The sequence below is a fragment of the Orcinus orca genome, chromosome 5, assembly GCF_937001465.1.
Source record: "Orcinus orca chromosome 5, mOrcOrc1.1, whole genome shotgun sequence".
Lineage (NCBI taxonomy): Eukaryota > Metazoa > Chordata > Mammalia > Artiodactyla > Delphinidae > Orcinus > Orcinus orca.
Window position 1 is genome coordinate 20,238,000 of NC_064563.1, and position 21,030 is coordinate 20,259,029.

General features: G+C 35.9%; 1 protein-coding gene across 2 annotated transcripts in view; it reads right to left on the minus strand.

Moving 5' to 3' along the window:
* The window catches only part of RNF13 (ring finger protein 13), a 137,270-nt gene that overhangs the window by 75,735 nt on the left and 40,505 nt on the right, over positions 1-21,030 (minus strand). For both annotated transcript variants that reach the window (XM_004278179.3, XM_033402746.2), the window contains exon 3: positions 18,780-18,860. In XM_004278179.3, the coding sequence (XP_004278227.1) occupies positions 18,780-18,860 (81 nt within the window). The remainder of the gene's footprint in view (positions 1-18,779; positions 18,861-21,030) is intronic.

Below are 21,030 nucleotides of genomic sequence, written 5' to 3' on the forward strand. Positions count from 1 at the left end.
CTTTCATGACTATACATGAAGCAAAGTACACAAAATATAATTTTTCAGCTTGATGAGTTTTCCCAAACTGAACACACCTGTATCAGGAAACAGACTATTAACAGCACTGCAGGAGTTCCCTTCATCCTCCCTGCCAGTCACTGCTCCCCCACCCTATCAGCAATGTCACTACATGGACTTCTAACAGCTTAAATTAGATTTTGCCTAATTTTATAACTGACATAAACAGAACCAGACATACAGCAAATTCTCTTTTAGACTTCTTTCTCTCAATACTGTATTTGTGAGAATCATTCCTACTATTCAGCAACCATACTGTGGAGATATACTTGGCAGATCTTTCAATTTTCATTTCTCTATAGTATTACATTGTGTGAATATACCAAAATTTATTCTACTGTTGGTGAGCATTTGGGTAATTTCTAGTAGGCACTATTACAAATAGTGCTGTTATAAACTTTCCAGTACAAGTCTTTTCATGAACATATGCATGATGTTTATGTACATAGAAGGAGACCCATAGGATATCAAGCTGGATCATAGAGTATCAAGCTTTAGTAAATACCACCAAGCAGTTTTCCAAAGTGGTTTGGGTTACCACTTTTTAACTGGGATATTCAAATAATCTAAACTTAAAAATCATACTGAGGGCTTCCCTGGTGGCGCAGTGGTTGAGAGTCTGCCTGCCGATGCAGGGGACACGGGTTCGTGCCCCGGTCCGGGAAGATCCCACATGCCGCAGAGTGGCTGGGCCCGTGAGCCATGGCCGCTGAGCCTGCGCGTCTGGAGCCTGCGCTCCGCAACAGGAGAGGCCACAACAGTGAGAGGCCCGCGTAGCGCAAAAAAAAAAAAAGGAAGAATATATGCAGTGATAATGTCAACAAAAATGCTGAAAGCAAGGCAGCAGTGCCTTTTTCCCTTTGTAAGAATATAAAAGTAAAAGCAGGAAGAGAGAGAGAAAAGTGGTAAGTTGTTTTGTTAGTGGATACCTGAAGTTATTAATAATTAATAACTGCAGCAACAGCAAGCAGTTGACATTTGTTGAGCCATAGCACTTAGCACTGCGTGTTAGGCACTATGCCCTTTAAATGCGCTAATTCAGTTAATCTTTGCAATAATCCTATGAGGTTAACTACTATTGTTATTATCCCTATTTTAAAGAGGAGGAAACTAAGTCTCAAAAGAGTTAGGTAACTTGCCTAAAGTTACACATAGCAGGCATGTAATCCCAGGACGTCTAACTCCAGACCCTACGTTCTCAACCACTATGCTACACTGCCTCTGCCAGATAAAAAAAAACACAGGTGAAGAACAAAATGGGCAACAAGAAGAGAAATGGACATCTACAAAAATGAACAAACCAAAATGTTAGTCTAAAAGGCAGTTAAGGTCGATTCCAAAATTTGATACAAATATTTCAAATGATAAGTTGTCAATGGAACCTGTCATAATTTTTACATTCAAACATAGACCAAAAAGAGTTACACTGATAAATCAGACTTTATCAGCTAACATTCTCCTAATGTGTGACAGATTCATTTGTTTATATCAACAACTTTCTAGAATGTTAAAAAATATCCACTGCCCTTTTCTCTAATGCTTTGTTAGATCATTCTTCTAAAATCTACCAGTAACTTTCACATACAGGCCACATTTAATTCCTTTTTCACAAACAGTTGGAGATTACTCTCCTCTTATGCAATAAAACATCCTTACCATTCATTACTCATTATTTTAAGTTCCTTTAACATTCTGCTCTGAATACACTTGTCTCATTTCATGTGGGGTCTGTTTAAGTACTAGGATGGATAAATAAGAACTGAGTCCCCACTCAAGTAATTAATATCTGGAAAGAACTAACTGATCCAATTAAGACAAGAGAAAACAAAGTAAAAACAACATGCAGTACAAATGCACAGAACAGAGAAAATTATTCTATGTGAGGCAGTAACAGAAAAGGTGATGTTTGTCTTGGTTCTTAAACTTTATTATACTTCACTTTGGTGCCAAAAATTAAATATACGACTGTAAGTGATCTGACCAATATAACAACAGATAGGAACTATCACACTTTAACCTGTTCTAGATATTATATGTCTATTGGTGCACTGTAAAACTAAATTAGGTTTCTAGTGAACACATTACAGTCATTTCAACAAATTTTTGACATGTTGCTACTAAGCTATATTTCTCCTCTTTTCAGTATCTATCTTTTAAGACTCAAGGGCAAGGGACTTCCCTGGTGGCACAGTGGTTAAGAATCCGCCTGCCAGTGCAGGGGGCACGGGTTCTAGCCCTGGTCCGGGAAGATCCCACATGCCACGGAGCAACTAAGTCTGTGTGCCACAACTACTGAGCCTGTGCTCTAGAGCCCGCGAGCCACAACTACTGAGCCCGGGCGCCACAGAACCCGTGCTCCGCAACAAGAGAAGCCACCACAATGAGAAGCCCACGCACCGCAACGAAGAGTAGCCTCCGCTCGCCACAACTAGAGAAAGCCTGCTTCCAGCAACGAAGACCCGACACAGCCAAAAATTAATTAATTAATTTAAATTTAAAAAAAAAAGACTCGAGGACAAAACATTAGTATATTAACCATTCCAAACTTCAGGACATCTGCCAATTTGATAGCCAAACCTTGCATGTCTTTCTGCACATCACTGAGAGTTATATACTAATTAAAAGTTAAGCCTTTAACTGGATTAAAAGGAAAGGTTTTTAAAATCCTCCTCACAAATTAGATATTACATCTATAGCATTATTCAGAGCAGTAACTAAATATCCTTCATCTCAAAGTTACATCTCACTCTGTACACTCTGCTAGAATTCTCCCCAATAACCTTTTCTGGTTATATATTTTATCAGTGACTTAGATTTTAGATTTAATAAAATCTGATTAAAAGATGTCATAAAAATATAATAAGCTCATTAATAAATAAAAATGTTAAAAGAATACTTAAAAGTGCTAAGTCAGAAATGTAATAGTTTAGACCAACTTTTTTTCTTTTTTGGGGCTGCACTGGGTCTTCGATGCTGCGCCAGGGCTTTCTCTAGTTGTGGCGAGTGGGGGCTACACTTCGTTGCGATGCACGGGCTTCTCATTGCGGTGGCTTTTCTCTAGGCATGCGGGCTTCAGTAGTTGTGGCTCGCGGGCTCTAGAGCACAGGCTCAGTAGTTGTGGTGCACGGGCTTAGTTGCTCCGCAGCATGTGGGATCTTCCCAGACCAGAGCTAGAACCTGTGTCCCCTGACATTGGCAGGCAGATTCTTTTTTTTTTTTTTTTTTTAACATATTTAGGCAGGCAGATTCTTAACTGAGACACCAGGGAAGCCCCGAGACCAACTATTTTTAAAACATTATTTCTGAAAAAGGTCACAAGCATTAGAAACAAAATTTAACTCATTTTAATATTCTAAAACTGTCAAAGTTTTAATTTTAAAAAGTCCCAGACTACTATACTTGTTTATTAATTGCACTGAGATTAAAAGTGAACAAAAGAAAGCACATTTACACAATGTTGATACATAGTTCTAAAATCACTCATCTTAATAATTTCCTCAAATGAGAATTTTTGAGTGATTTGTTTTAATGGATTTGATAATTAACCTTTATCAACTACCTACTGGATGCTAAGCTGAACTTCCACTTCCCAGCCATGATGGAATAACACGGGCTAGTTTTAACCTCTTGCTTTAATTAACTAGAGAACCAAAAAAAAAAAAAGATATGAAACATCAGCTTTCAAACACTGGACAACAAACAGCACAACAGTGATTCCTGAGAAAAGGAAACAAATGAGATGAGCCCTATAAAATCCTTAGCTCACTGCCTGGAGAGATTCCAGGCCTCGGGACAGGGCAGGGGAACACAACAGAGTCTGGTAGTCTCAGTAAGTTGAGGAGACAATTCATAATTTGGGGAGGTCAACACAGCTAGATTTTGTGGGACACAACATTGGGGAGGAGCGAACTGCAAAGAGAGCTCCAGATATACGTAGAGGCATCCACTCAAGTCGTTGGCTGAGTAGTAATCTGCATACGTATGTGAGGGAACTACCAAAACTAAGAAAGAACCATGAGAAAGGAGTAAACAGAACAATCTCTGGAGTTCACACAGGGCTGGGAATAGTTTTACACATAGCATGAAATAGAGTCCTCAGAAGACTGCTGCCTCAGAAGTAAGCCACATTAGCCCTAAACACTTGAAGCAGATGAAAATAAAGATACAACTTACCAAAATTTGGGGGACACAGCTAAAATAATACTTAGAGCAAAATTTATAGATCTAAATACCCATATTAGAAAAGAGGAAAGGTTTCAAATTAATGACCTCAATGTTCATCTAAAGAAACTGGAAAAAATAAGAGCAAATTAAACCCAAAATAAGAGAAGGAAGGAAATAATAAGTAGCCACTTTCCTCACACTAGTCTACTGGATATGTACTATTACAGACAAATAGGTAGACCTAAAGAAGTTGAATAACTTGCCCAGTGATAGAACCAGAATTTGAAGTTCAGTAACTCTGACCCAAAAGTCCAGCTTCTTCCCATTTTAGTACACTGCTCATCTTCACAAAGATATGAATTAAACCAAAACTAAGTTCCAAGCTTCCCTATTCTCAGCACAGCACTCTAATAATTTTGGCATTGTGCTAATATTATCACCACTTCTATGACAGAACTTATGTGCTTATTAAAACATTAGCACTCTGTTTATATTTTTTTCTTCTTTTTCTTATACCTTCCTATTTTCTCCTATAATCCCAGCATCTTTCATGAGATTGTATAAGTCCACAAGGTGGTTTATAGACAACTGGTGTTCCAAGTTATTTGTCCCTGTTGTTAACTATCATTACTAAACTGAAGTCCCAGAATACACAGATAGCTTTACAGTTACAACTGAGGATCACAGATCACAAAGGCATTATCATTCCCATTTTAGAGAAGAAACTTAAGCATCAAAGAAGATAACATACCCAATTAACATTCCACTGTTAATTTGAGTCAAACCTAGAGCTGACTCAAATGATGGTCCTTTTCTTCAAAACATTGTCTTTCAAATTTAATATAAACACAAAAAGAAAATGATTTTGGTGAGATTAGTGGGACTACAGATTATTCCTTAAAGTTATTATTTCCATTATGATATTTGTGCTACACAAATATACTTGGAAAAGAAAAAAAGCTCAAACCATTTAAAGAGGAAAATACCAGGTGTCAAGAAGGGAAATGGTAGCATCGAACCATTTCGATGTAACTAAAGTACCTGTTACTCTCGAGTACATCCCAGTGTAACATTCCCCTTCCTGGTTTTATATTTATCAACTTTTCAATTTATAAATACTGAATATAACTCATATCTACTCATATTAAAATTGTTCAGATAGGACTGAGAAAAAAAACTCTCACAAAACTGCAATGATTTTGAGTGTACATACTTGCACAGTATTTGATATGGTTGGTAATCACTCAATTTTTATAAGGTGAATCACATAAAGGCTCAAATTAGAAATCCTCTTAACTAATGGGACCTAATCAAACTTAAAAGCTTTTGCACAGCAAAGGAAACCATAAACAAGACACAAAAACAACGTACAGAATGGGAGAAAATATTTGCAAATGATGCAACTGACAAAGGATTAATCTCCAAAATACACAAACAGCTCGTACAGCTCAATATCAAAAACAAACAACCTAATCAAAAAATGGGCAGAAGACCTAAATAAACATTTCCCCTAAGAAGACTACAGATGGCCAAAAGGCACATGAAAAGATGTTCAACATCGCTAATTATTAGAGAAATGCAAATGAAAACTACAATGAGGTATCATCTCATACCGGTCAGAATGGCCATCATCAAAAAGTCTACAAATAATAAATGCTGGAGAGCGTGTGGAAAAGAGGGAACCCTCCTACACTGTTGGTGGGAATGTAAACTGGTACAGTCAGTATGTAAACTGAAAAACAGTATGGAGGTCCCTTAAAAATCTAAAAATACAACTACCACATGACCCAGTAGTCCCACTCCTGAGCATATACCCGGAGAAAACCATAATTCGAAAAGATGCATGCACCCCAATGTTCATTGCAGCACTATTTACAATAGCCAAGACATGGAAGCAACCTAAATATCCATCAGCAGAGGAATGGATAAAGAAGATGTGGTACATATATAATATACAATGGAATATTACTCAGCCATAAAAAAGAACAAAATAATGCTACTTGCAGCAAATGCATGGACCTAGAGATTGTCATACTGAGTGAAGTTAAGTGACACAGAGAAAGACAAATATCATATGATATCACTTATATGTGGAATCTAAAAAGAAGGGTACAAATGAAACTTACTTACAAAATAAAAACAGAAACAGACTCATAGACATAGAAAACAAACAAGGTTACCAAAGGGGAAAGAGGGGGAGGGATAAATTAGGAGCTTGGAATTAACAGATACACACTACTTTCTACAAAATAGATAAACAACAAGGTCCTACTGTATAACACAGGGAACTATATTCAATATCTTGTAATAACCTATAATGGAAAAGAATCTAGAAAAGAATACACACATACATATGTATGTATCTATGTGTAACTGAATCACTTTGCTGTACACCAGAAACTAACACAACACTGTAAATCAACTATACTGCAATTAAAAAAAAGTAAAAATACAAAATAAATTAAAAAAATAAAAAACAAAAATGTACTGGCAGTTCTTTTCAGGGCAGTGAGGGGGAAAAAAGAAAAGGCATCCAAATTGGAAAGGAAGAAGTAAAATTATCTCTATTTGCAGATGGTATGATCTTACACATAGAAAATCCTAAGAAATCCACTTAAGAATAATTAGAACTAAAAATCAAGTTCAGCAAGGTTGCAGAATACAAGATCAATATAAAAAATCCATTGTATTTCTATATACTTACAATGAGCCATCTGAAAAGCAAACTAGGAACACAATATCATTTATAATAGTATTAAAAATAATAAAATACTTAGTAATAAATTTGATAAAAGAAATGCAAGACCTGTATACTAAAAGTTACAAACCTTGTTAAAAGATATTAAAGAAGATCTAAATAAATGGAAAGGGTTCATGTTCATAGATCAGAAGACAATATTGTTAGGATGACAATACTCCATGAATCTACAATTTCGATGCAATCTGTATCACAATCCCAGCTGGATTTTTTTTTTTGCAGAAATTGACAAGGTGATCCTAAAGTTCAAATGGAAATCCAGGGTACCCAGAAAGGCCAAAATAATGTTGAAAAGGAGAACAAATTGGAGGACCCACACTTTCCAGTTTCAAACTTACTAGTATATAGCTATGTAATCAAAACAGTATGGTGCTGGCATATAGACAGACATACAGATGAACAGAGCAGAATACAGACTCCAGAAATAAACCTTCATATTTATGATCAATTGACTTGTTTTTTACCAGGGTGTCATGATAATTCAATGGAAAAAAATAGTTTTTTCAACAAGTGGTGGCGAGGCAACTGGATATACACATGCAAAAGAATTACATATGTAATTATATACTATATATAATTATATACTATATATAAAAGTACTATATATAAAAGAATTACATACTATATATAAAAATTAAATCAAAATGAATTAAAGATATAAATCTGAGAACTAAGACAGTAAAAGTCCTGGAAGAAAACATGCATAAATTTTCATGACTTTGGATTAGGCACTGGTTTTTTAGACATGATACTACCAAAATCATAAACAGTAAGAGAAACAACAGACAAACTGAATTTAATCAAAATTTAAAACTTTTGTACTTCAAAGGACACCATCAAAAGCCACTGAAACAAACTAAATGGATGAATTGTATGGTATGTGAACTATATCTCAATAAAATTGTTACTTAGAAAACATGAGGACATGAGGCTGGTCACTGAATCAGACGGTTTTTAGTATGACTTATGATTGTACCTTAAATACTCCTTTTTTTTACTATTAATGTTGTTTGTTAAATTCTTACCCAAAAAAGTAATATCTGTTGAATATATATATCACCTAATACAAGGTCATCTAGAAACACATGTCTCATGAACATGAATGCTCTTGAAGTGGACAGCCCATTTGCACAGGCTCCGGTCCACTGTAACCAGTGATAGCTACTGTTTTTGCAGATAACAAGACATTTTTATCTGATGGAGATGCGTTCCTCTTTTTTCTTTTTTGTTTCCTAGATCACACTGGGTAAGTAGAAATATATTCCAAACGCTTAATCGATCACCTCTTGGTTTTAGAGTATTGGCCATCCTATCTAAATATAATTTATCTTGCTAAACATCTACTATATCTTTCCTTATATCATCAAAATAACATTAACTTGATTGCAAATAGAATTTCACATTTAATGTAAATTAACAAATATCTTCTCCCAAAGTTTACTACTTCAAACTAATCTGCAGACTTAAATAATTTGCTAGTGATCTTATCGTTAAAAAGAAAAAAAGGAGAGGAGGGGCAATAAATCATGGTGTCTAGCATAAAGCTAGGAAATAAGATCAACAATGCCTTTTTCACTCAAATTGATGTTGAAAGATTTAAATAAAGAGAAATCATAAGAGATCTGGTTGACAATCCTTTGGTTTTTCTATTATCAAATTTAAATCTTAAAAATTACAACATAATTGATAAAAATTTAGACTATAGCCTTGAGTTTTACTTAACATAGAAGTAGTTGTCAGGATTTTGATTTTACAATATTCAAGCTCTATGAAGAAAAGTCCATCTGGTACATGCTTCTCATTCAGCATATACAGATATTGCTTCACTCAGTGGATATTATCTTGACATTTTAGAAAACAAAATACGCCCTCTGGTGGACAATATCTTTTAGTTAATATGTTACATACGGCTCCACCAGCATACCCACACACACCATTATCATTCTTAAGAAAAAAAAAAAAAAAAAATCAAGAATTCTCGCTTCAGTCTGAACCAACAGACTGAAACTTAGAAGATCAAAACACTGGTATACTTGCAGGACTTGCTACATCCAACAAGATAGTATCTTTAAAAACAAGAGGAATTTTAAGTGGATTGAGCTTACACTGTAATTACGTGTCCTTTAAGATGGCCTTCTAAACTGCCATATAATCAATACACGCCAGTAAGGAATATTTATTAGTATTTTGTATTCTGTAGTGCTTGGCAGATCCTCTAAGAACATAAAAGCTTTAAATGTGTTAATCAGTTACAGAATTCTTAACAAAATCTTTGATAACAAAAAAGTTCGGAAACAAATACAGAAAGTAAATCTGTGAAAACTTAAGAGACAGTAAAGAAATTCTCCTTCTGTTTTGCAAACAAAAGTGAAACCTGAGTAAAAGGAATTCTTTTGTAATGAAGCCAAAAACACATTGTTTTCTAAAAAAAGAAACAAAGACCTTCGAGCATTCATTACTCACTATATCATCTGCTGTTTGCAATTTGTTATAATCATAACTCAGTCATAGTTGAGCACAATCTATTGATAGTTAACTAAAGTTGAATATAATCTGGTTATCAATCTGATTAAGGGGGTCAGGACTTAAAATTACTGATGGAAATGGTCAGATCCTAACTACAGAAATTATTTCAATATTTGGTATTCAAAGAGAATGGCAAATAGCACAAAGGGGTAGTGCAGGTAAACAGATAAAAGTAGGGAGAACAATACAAAATAGTAAGTGTTAGTACTGGTATTAGTTTTTCTGTTAATTTCAAAGGTGATGATCACTGACTTATTTATTAAATGAAATAAGAAATATATTAAATGTGGGAAAAATAAATTATTTCATCACGGCAAACTCTCACTTAAGAGAAGAAGGAATATACTATCAAAATCTCCAAATTGGTCAGAAACTCATATACCAGCCATATACAAGAATACTTGGTTTCCCATTTCCTTGCTAGCCACTGAAAGGCTTTTTTTTTTTCACTAACCTGATGAGTGTGAAATGGCATTTAGTTATTCTGTACACAAGGTCACATTTTTAAGGACGTTCACTGCAACACTATATAGCAAAAAACTGACATCTTACATATCTACCAACAAAAGAATAAAAAAATAAATTGTGGCATATTCATAAAATGGAGTACTATTCTTTAAAATGAATTAAGACTATGTAACAACATAAATTTCAAATATAGTGTTAGATGAAAAAAGCAAGTTTAAAAGCCAGACCAGGGCTTCCCTGGTGGCACAGTGGTTGAGAGTCTGCCTGCAGATGCAGGGGACATGGCTTCGTGCCCCGGTCTGGGAAGATCCCACATGCCGCGAAGCGGCTGGGCCCGTGAGCCATGGCCGCTGAGCCTGCGCGTCCGGAGCCTGCGCGTCCGGAGCCTGTGCTCCGCAACGGGAGAGGCCACAACAGTGAGAGGCCCGCGTACCGCAAAAAAAAAAAAAAAAAAAAAAAGCCTGACCAAACAAAGTTTAAAAGCAAGCACAATAGTGTTTATAGATGCTTATATAAGGTAACACGTTTTATAACATTAAATGGAAAATATATACATAAATATCAGGGTAATGATTATCTATGAGGGGGAAGATAAGGGAATGAAATTGGAAGGATAAAAATAATGTTCCAATGTAATTGGTAACATTTTATTTCCTCTTTAAAAACTGGTAAAATATTAACATTTAAGTATCAATAGTAGATATATTGGATGTTCTATTATTCCCTTACTCTATTCTGTTTGCAATATTTCATAATTTTTAAAAATTAAAAGCAATCCAAATGTCCAATGACACAGGGAATTGGTTACAGTATGGTAAAATTCAAGTGTTACAATAAATTGCAAAATTTCTACTGATGATATGAATACATATATTTTTACACGAAAAGATATCCATGATATTGGATATGCCATGATATTGCCAAATTTTAAAAAGTTGCAAAATAACATATATAAATGCATAAAATAAAGTCATAAATGTATCTATGAAAACTCACATAGTTGGACTATAATCTCTTGGTTGTGGAATTATGTATGATTTTCATATTCTTCTTTATACATGTCCTATATCATCTTAATTTTTATAGTGACCATATATTACTTTTATAATCAGAAAAATATTTTTTCATGGGCAAAAGAATTTAAAAATGACCTTTTTACTGTATCAGACTGAGAAAGCCAGCAAGAAAATCTAATGAAAACTACTAAGTGAACGAACAACAAAAATGCCCAGTAATGAAACAGGGATGTATGCAGGGGAGCTGTGTTGATTTATGGTATCAGATACCTAAGCCTCTGCTGACTTCCAAGGTGATAGGAGAGTAAACAGAAAAAAGCGGGTAGGTCCAAGGATGGTGGAAGAGACTAGGGACCAAACTGTGGAACAAAGGAAAAGAAGCAAGGTTGGATTTTGGGAATTCCAGATAAGATGGGTGGGATACGTGTAGATTTTCCCATCCATTCTTTTCTGACCCTCCACTTTATGCTCTCTCCCTGCCTCCCCACTTCTAAGTGATAAACTGTCATAATGAAATAATTCTTCATAATTTTCTACATCTCTGATTCATAATAAATGAACGAGCAATCATCACTTTTGAAATTAACAGGAAAAGGTTTATTTTATAAGTTCAAAAGTCACTGAAGAAGCATTCTTTGAATATGATCTAAGTTGGTACATTTGAAAATGTCTTTATATTTTAGAATTCTCATTTTATGTATAGCCAGGTGGTTTACTCCTTATTTTGATGGTGCTATTTCCTTATTTTTCCTTTGAAAAGGAGACTCTGACCTCTGTTTTAGTCTACAAATAGAAGGTGACACTGCAATAGTTAATAGTTCCTAGGAGTGAGGAAGCCAAGCACATTCACCCTTAACCAAGACTTCTTTCTATCACAAAACTGTCAAGTGTTCTGGGAGGGAAAATACAGTAGCTGGTACTGAACATCTTCCCTACAAAGAATGCAAAGGGAGTCTCACAAATAAGGCACCCAAACAACCACTTTTCCTTGCAATATTTGCATTTTCCTTCATAGCAAAAAAAAAAAAATCTCTCTTCTAACCTCAAGCCTTTGCATTAAACAAAATCATTTCTTATAAAATAATCCTAAAACTAACTAGTAAATTAACTTTCAAAGAATAATACAGTTTGTGAAAAATTAACTGGTGATGATATAGGGTATTAATTTAAGAATAATGATGAGGAAAAATAAATCATTTATCATATAAGGAACCTTTTATTTGTACCTTTGTTCTATATATTAGGAATGATAGTCAAGGACAAATCTGCATGTCATGACCTTTATCCTCTATGCCTTCTCATCCACATGAAGAACTTAGGCTGAGTACCAGATTACAAAAACACTGTACACAATGATCATGGTAAATCTAGCCCAAAGGGTATTTTGCTGAAAACAAGATTTACCATTAATAGGAATACTCAGGAAATCTGATACTAGTCTTACTTATCAGAGATAAACCTTGGTTTGAATTTTTAATAATCATCATTATTCCTTCTACCTATCAAGGCACTTAAAAGTACAGAAACAAGAAACCTAGAAAAGCTTGATCTTCCTGAGACTGGCCTTCAATGTATAACTGAATTACTCCATGATATTGATAATACACACAGAGTCTAGCAAGAAACTTTGCTAGCATTACAAATCTACATGGTAAAATCTTGACTATGCAATAATGATGCTTTAGTAGTTGGTTATTCATTTCAAAAAGGTAAAAATAGAGGCCTATTTTACACTATACAATAAAATAATTCTGGGTACATTAAAGACCTCCTAAGCAAGGAGTTGGGGGCATGGGAAAAATTTACAAATTTTGGACTAAACAGAGGAAAATATTTCAAGACCTCAGGGTAGGAAAGGATTACTTAAGATACAGAAAATGCAAAACATCAAAAAGATGTCTACATTAAAATTTAAACTTCGGCATAATTTTAAAAGGCAATTTAAAATTAAAAGGCACAGCGCTTCCCTGGTGGAATAGTGGTTAAGAATCCACCTAGCTAATGCAGGGGAGACGGGTTCGATCCCTGGTCCGGGAAGATCCCATGAGCCGCGGAGTAACGAAGCCTGTGCGCCACAACTACTGAGCCTGTGCTCTAGAGCCCGTGAGCCACAACTACTGAAGCCCACGTGCCGCAACTACTGAAGCCCAAGCGCCTAGAGCCCGTGTTCTGCAACAAGAAAAGCCACCGCAATGAAAAGCCCGCGCACCATAATGAAGAGTAGCCCTGCTCGCCACAACTAAAGCCTGTGCACAGCAACAAAGACCCAATGCAGCCAAAAATAAATAAATAAATAAAATTTAAAAAAATACATTAACCAATTTAAAAAAATATGAGCTGTTATTTAAAAAAAAAGTTAAAAGGCCCAAAGAAGAAAATATTTATAAGGCAATATAAATAAAGGATTAGTATCTGGTTTCCTACAAATCAGTACTTCAAAAATTAACAAACCAATACAAAAATGAGTTTAAAAAAAAAGACAATTCAAACTAAAAGAAACCTGATTGACCAATAATACTATAAAAAAAAGCTTGATCTCACTAATAATTCAGGAAATCCCCAGTAAAAGCAGTAAGATACCACTTCATATCCATCAAGTTGGCAAACAATTCTGACAATACCAAGTCTTGGCAAGGATGTGGCAAAAGAGTAACACTTACATGTAGGTATTTCCTTTAGTGAGGGAGGAGAGGGAATGGGGTTACATCACCAAACCAAGAGGTTAAAGACCTTCTGAAGTGTCTCTTCAGTCCTTCTGAAGTGGACTCTCAGTAATGAACTCCTTGTGAGTATCTAACTCTGGACAATGGCCACACCATACGACCGTATGATATTTCATTGCCAGGTCTCTTACAAGGTATTTATATTTAAAGGAACATACTGATGCCATACATCTTCCCTTTTGACCTGAACCATTTTTAAAGGAAAAAAAAAAAAGGTTTTCTGGAAAAGGTACCTGCCAAAACAGCCAATTAAAATGTATAACTGAAAACAAAAAGCTTCCCTCAGGTAAAAATATCAAATCTTTCTTTTAAAACTTCTACAACACTAACATGCTGTATTTTAATTCTTGCAAGATTCACATTTTTACATTAAATCTCAAATAGCTAAAATTTTCTTTGCTTACTATTAGCTTAATACTGGGGCATATGTAAATGGCATGTAAACACAGAATTTCAACTGATATGTGTTATATATATCTGATCTCTTATAAATGGTGGAATCCAGTGATATTCTAAAACCTACAGAATACAGAACATAAGCCTACAAAAACCATCCCAACTAAACACTCTGGCCAAAGTTTAAAAGTTAAAATATTTCTCAGCTATGTCTCTTAATAACCATACAATATTTTTAAATTAACTTGGTTATATTTTTAACACAGACATTTAATTAGTTTTATAGACATTACACTACAGTAAGCCATCCCCACTTTATCATCAAGTCCTCCTTTTAATGATAAGAAGTAGGCTAGTGTTTGTGAATTCTGATTCTGGGCAATGGCAAGCCAGTCACATAAATATAAAAGCTACCCATAATGATCCAACAATTTGTTAGAATACTCTCTTTACTATCACTGTATTTTACCTCCTGGGCTCGCCCTATATTGTCACAGTACAAAAGCAGGCAGATATTTAACACTATTTTTTCTCAGGCAGTGAATAAATACAGTTGTCAAAATTCCTTTTAAATGTAAACTAAATTTACAATAACACAGAGGAGCAACAATAAGAATATGGTTATCAGGAGTTTATGGAACTCTTTAAAACAAGCTTACTAAGCAGAAAGGTTCTTCAGTGAAAAGGGATTGTCTGACTCCTTATGCTGAATGGAAGAAAGGATGCCAGTTCAAAATCACTGGTAATCAGAGAAATGCAAATTAAAAGAAGATAATCCTTTTTGCCCATCAGATTGGCAAAAGTTAAAAAGACTGATAATATCCAGTGTTGGCAAGGGTGTAGGGAAATGGGTATTCTCATACCCATTAGTACAGCTATCTAGAAAAGTAATTTAGTGTATCTAAGAAAATTTTAGATATACATACCCATGGAAACATCAATTACACTTCCAAATCTCTATCCTAGAGAAATAACTGGACTTTGGATAAGAAACCAAAATATCTGTTAATAGAAAATGACTAATAAACTATGGTCATGCATATTACAGAATATCATACAGTGCTCAACAGGAACATTCTTTTTTTTTTTTTTTTTTTTGGCGGTACGCAGGCCTCTCACTGTTGTGGCCTCTCCCGTTGCGGAGCACAGGCTCCAGACGCGCAGGCTCAGCAGCCATGGCTCACAGGCCCAGCCGCTCCGCGGCATGTGGGATCTTCCCGGACCGGGGCACAAACCCGTGTCCCCTGCATCAGCAGGTGGACTCTCAACCATTGCGCCACCAGGGAAGCCCAAAGAACATTCTTTCCACGGCTGTGGAAAACTCCCTAAGACACAATGCTAATGTGGGGAGTGCGGGGTGTCAGATGCAAAGTAATGCCGTAGTGGATACCTTCCATTCACAGTACCCACATCTTTCCCCATGCTAGGAACCCCACCTTCCCAAAGCAGACTAAAACAACAAAAATAACAACAACTACTACTATGTATTGCCCACCCTCCCTCATAGCCAGGTATTTCACTAAAGTATATGGCTAACTATGGAGAACAGTATGGAGGTTCCTTAGAAAAGTAAAAGTGGAACTACCATAAGAACCAGCAATCCCACTACTGGGCATATACCCTGAGAAAACCATAATTCAAAAACAGACATGTACCACAATGTTCACTGCAGCACTATTTACAGTAGCCAGGACGACCTAAGTGTCCATCGACAGATGAATGGATAAAGAAGATGAGGCACATATATATACAATGGAGTATTACTCAGCCATAAAAAGGAATGAAATTGAGTTACTTGTAATGAGGTGGATGGACCTAGAGTCTATCATACAGAGTGAAGTAAGTCAGAAAGAGAAAACAAATACCGGATGCTAACGCACATATATGGAATCAAAAAAACAAAAACAGTACTGATGAAACTAGTGGCAGGGCAGAAATAAAGATGCAGACATAGGGCTTCCCTGGTGGCGCAGTGGTTGAGAGTCCACCTGCTGATGCAGGGGACGCGGGTTCGTGCCCTGGTCCTGGAGGATCCCACATGCCGCAGAGCGGCTGGGCCCGTGAGCCGTGGCCACTGGGCCTGCGCGTCCGGAGCCTGTGCTCCGCAATGGGAGAGGCCACAACAGTGAGAGGCCTGTGTACCGCAAAAAAAAAAAAAAAGATGCAGACGTAGAGAATGGACTTGAGGACACAGCAGGGTAAGGAGAAGCTGGGACAAAGTGAGAGAGTAGTACTGACATATATACACTACCAAATGTAAAATGGATGGCTAGTGGGAAGTGGCTGCATTGCACAGGGAGATCAGCTCTGTGCTTTGTGACCTCCTAGAGGGGTGGGATAGGGAGGGTGGGAGGGAGGCTGAAGAAGGAGGGGATATGGGGATATATGTATACATATAGCTGATTCACTCTGTTGTAGAGCAGAAACTAACACAACATTGTAAAGAAATTATACTCCAATAAAGATATTTTTTAAAAATGGGTGAAGAAAGGAAAGAAAGAAAGGAAGGAAGGAAGGAAGGAAGGAACGAACGAACGAACGAAGGGAGAAAGGAAGAAAGGAAGAAAGAAAGAAAGAATATGGCTAGTAACTATGTGGTCTAGAGTCTGTCAATTAGAAAAATCCAGGTGTTAGATCTGAGGAAAACAGTTTGGCAAAGGGTATCTCTTTGATTAACTTGGGTAGCAATAGAGGCAGATTGTTTTAAGACCACAGAGGCTTCCTGATCAGAGACAAGGTGATGTGTTTTTCTCTGGGAGTCACTGGCTGCCATCAATCTTTCATCAAGCCAGTTCTACAAGGTGCTTCTGAGTTTCATTCCTGAAACAGTTTGGAAAATGCTTCTCCAGGCTATGATACTCTGAATATCTTTATCCCTTCATAAATCCCTTTCTAGATAAATTAGCTAGAATGGGTTTCCTTATAAAAATTAAGAAACCTTTCTTATTCACAAATGATAACCATTTATGAACTTCACAAGTTCATAAATTTATGAACTAAAAAGCACTACATATTTAGAAAAGGATCTAAGAGCACATTTAACACCCTGATGCTGAACTCTGAAGAGGAAGTGGTATTAATATGTATAGATGAGGAAGGGGTACAGGAAGGTTTTTTCCTTTTTCCTCTGTATACTTCTTTTCTGTTTAAATATTTTTACAGGGGACTTCCCTGGTGGTCCAGTGGTAGAGAATCCGCCTTCCAATGAAGGGGATTTGGGTTTGATCCCTGATCAGGGAACTAAGATCCCACATGACGCAGGGCAACTGAGCCCACGTGCCACAATTAGAGAGAAGCCCGTGCACTGCAACGAAAGATCCTGCGTGTTGCAGCAACTAAGACCCGACACAGCCAAAAATAAATAAATAAATGTTTTTTAAAAATTTACAATGACAAATAGTTATACAACGTTGGGAATTTTTTTAATAATTTAAAATCTTTAAAAAATTAACAACTGATATGTCCCTCTCGGAGATGCCTGCTATCCTAAATGAGAATAACAGTTTTATGGTACTTAAATAAGGAATTTTAAGAAAGTTAGAACAGGAATCCATCTTGGCTGAGAGATACATGTGTCACCAGGAAGGACCCTGAGTCAGACCAAATATGGGCCAAGCAAGATGACTGGCCAGAGACAACCCTGAAACTAAACCCCATTACCATAGAACCTGAGACCTCGAGCCAAGTGGTTGAGCAGTTCTCCTGGGTTCCCTTATCCTGCTGCTCTCTACCCGGGCGCCCCTTCCCAATAAAGTCTTTTGCTTTGTCAGTTAAAAAATAAAGAAAGAAAGAACAAACTGAAAACTTTCTGTGGTACATATATACACAATTTCGTGTATTCTAACTTACATAACATAAAAATCTTATATTATCTTAGAATAGGGAAGGAACTTCTAAGCATGACTCCAGAGGTAGAAGGGAAAGATAACAATATTTAACTACATAAACAAAACTTCTGACACTTTAAAATTAAAAGATGAAGGACAAACTGAGAAAAATGATCTGAGGCATATATGGCAAACAATAGATTGGCACTTTTAATATATAAAGTATTCTTACAAATCAATAAGAATGGACATCTTAATTTAAAAATGGGCAAACTGTATTAGCAAAAACTGGACAAGCTAAATATCCACTGTAAAAAAAGTTAAACAAACCAATGTTCAAAAATATACAGTATTTCATGATATGGCAAAACCATGCAGCCACAGCAAATAAAAATGCAGATCCTTGTCTATTAGCATGAAAAGATGTTCTAGATTTACAATAAAGTAAAAAAGGCAGGTAACGAAGTGGCATATTTCTATTCGTATTAAATATAGATTCATTATATATGTACATAAATATATATGCACATAAATATATAAGCACATATATTTGTACCTATATATGCACATGTGTATCTACAAACACACACATGGCACATATTCTAGCAAACAGGTCTGAAATATCATATACCAAATGTTAACAGCAGCTAGTTCAGAATAATACAATCATAGGTGATTTTCACTTTCTTCTTCATACCTTTTGAATAGTCTTTACGAATGAACATGTATAAGTTTTATGATAAGTAATAGAAATATTTTCATTCTTTAAACAAATAAAGAGAAATAAAGATCACTTTATTAAATGTCCTGTACCTTTAAATATATATTACTATTTTCTTACCTTTAAACCTTCAGCTGGAAGTCTATAACCAAATCTTGCTGGAAGGTCATCAAATGTCTGAGACACGTTTTCAAAATTATACTAAATATAAAATTAAAAACAATCAAGTTACAACCAATGTACACATAACATTAAAAACAAAAAGTCTGTCAAACTATTTAAGTTGTAATTTCCACGATTTTGATTTACTATCACAGCTTATCATAATAAAATCAACTTTGTAAATGCATATCCACTAAAATAGAAAGGAATGTATACAATTTGCTACATAAACAACTGCTTAAATTGGATTCTGATTTCATGTAAGTATTATTAAACAGAAGCAATAATTCTATAACATTAAACCACCTACTGTTTATCTGAGTTTTTCCCCATAGACAATTCCCTAACAAGAAAGTTTCTAGACAGATTATTTTCCAGCAAGAGTTCCATTTTATTTTCTCTATAAGGGTCTGATTTAATAGAAGAGATTTACAGGATTTCTGACAATAGCTTTGAAAGATGCCTTTCCCCCAGAAAAAGAAGGAGTATCAATTCATACTTTTAAGATACTGCCATTTTTTAAGTAATCTGAACACTTTTATCCAGGGCTGAACAATGAAAGGACTAAACTCAATGAAACACATACATAGAGAGAGCTGAAGGTATCCAAACTCTTTAACAACTTTCCCCTTCCTTATAGATACAGATTCCTGTGCTACAATATTTATCAGTCCTCTACCTCTGCTGTGCTTTTAGAAGATAATATAATAATTGTGAAGTGAGCTTGCTGTATTATTTAAGATGCTATATTCAATGTGCTTTAAAGAAAACAAGAGAAACAAGGAAGATAGATGAACTAAGCAAACACAGTAAACAAGTAACTTTTGAAACACAGGTGAAATTTATATGATATATCAGAAGTTAAGATACTTGTCAATAAACTATAGGCCAAAGACAGAAAAGCTAGAACTCATTTGTTTTGAATATAGATTAAAAGGATGGAACAAAGCAAGAATGTTATGTATAGACAGCAAAAGATAGAAGGATGAAGCAAACCTTAAATATTCACAAAGCATGGATTAGGTCACACATCCAGATAGATAGCTATGTGGTCCTTAAATCAAACACCCACTGCTGATCCTTATTCTAGCCTCATGTGCCATCTGCCTGAGACACCCGGATAAACAGCCCTGTAGGTTAACAGCCAACTACAGCTGTGTTCAGATGTAAGTACCTCAAGCCTCTCCAACAGAGCAAGCAAACACTGGATCCAGACACCTTCCATCTGTCAAGTCCCCTTGCTCATCCTCAACTCAGGTCCTGGTAACCACACTGTCACCAGGGAAAACTGATGCAGCATAGAGACTAGACAAACTAAAAACAGAAAATACAGGATTCAGGTAGTGTGGCTCTTGCCTCCCACTTGCATCCTAACCTGAGTGTATTAACATACCCATCTTTTACCTATGCTTCTCACTGTATGTTTGTAATTAATTCAATAAATCGTATGATTCAAGCATCTGAATTTGATTGTTGAAACTAGCCATTCTTTTACCTCTGGGATAATCAGCCTGGCAGTATACCTGGAGGCCAGCAATGCTTCAGAGTAATTTCCTACTTTAAAAATAATTCATATTTGCAGAGTGCTCTATGGTTTACAAAATGCTTTAGAGTCAAAAAGTGCTTTCATATTCATTACCACAATGTATCATGTAATCTCTTAATTAAAACATCTTTCTTAATTGATTCAATTAAATTATGATCAGCTTTGAACTTGACAAAGTCATTTAACTCCTCCAAGGCCAAAGACAACACTGTAAAATAAGTAAATAGATCTAGATCAACATAGACAAACCAAAAAAAAAAAAAAATACAGATGTGTACAGGCAGTACTTTTTTAAAAATGTACTTTTAAAATTTGGAAATGGATAGGACCTGCGGGTGGAAGGGGAGAGGCAGCACATCCGAATGGGGGCCTCTGGAGTGTGGAGTTCCGGAGTTTGGAAGTTGATAAATAATTCATATGGTCTTTGCTGAAACTTCTCCAGGTGACAAACCCAGATTGCACGCAAGCAGTCAGTTTGGTTGTGGAAAGCTGTGTGGCTGACAGGGTATTGGTGCTCTGGCCGGGTGTCAGGCCTCAGCCTCTGATGTGGGAGAGCCAAGTTCAGGACTTTGGACCACCACAGACCTCCCAGCCCCATGTAACATCAATCGGTGAGAGCTCTCCCAGAGATCTCTGTCTCAAAGCTAAGACCCAGCTCTACTC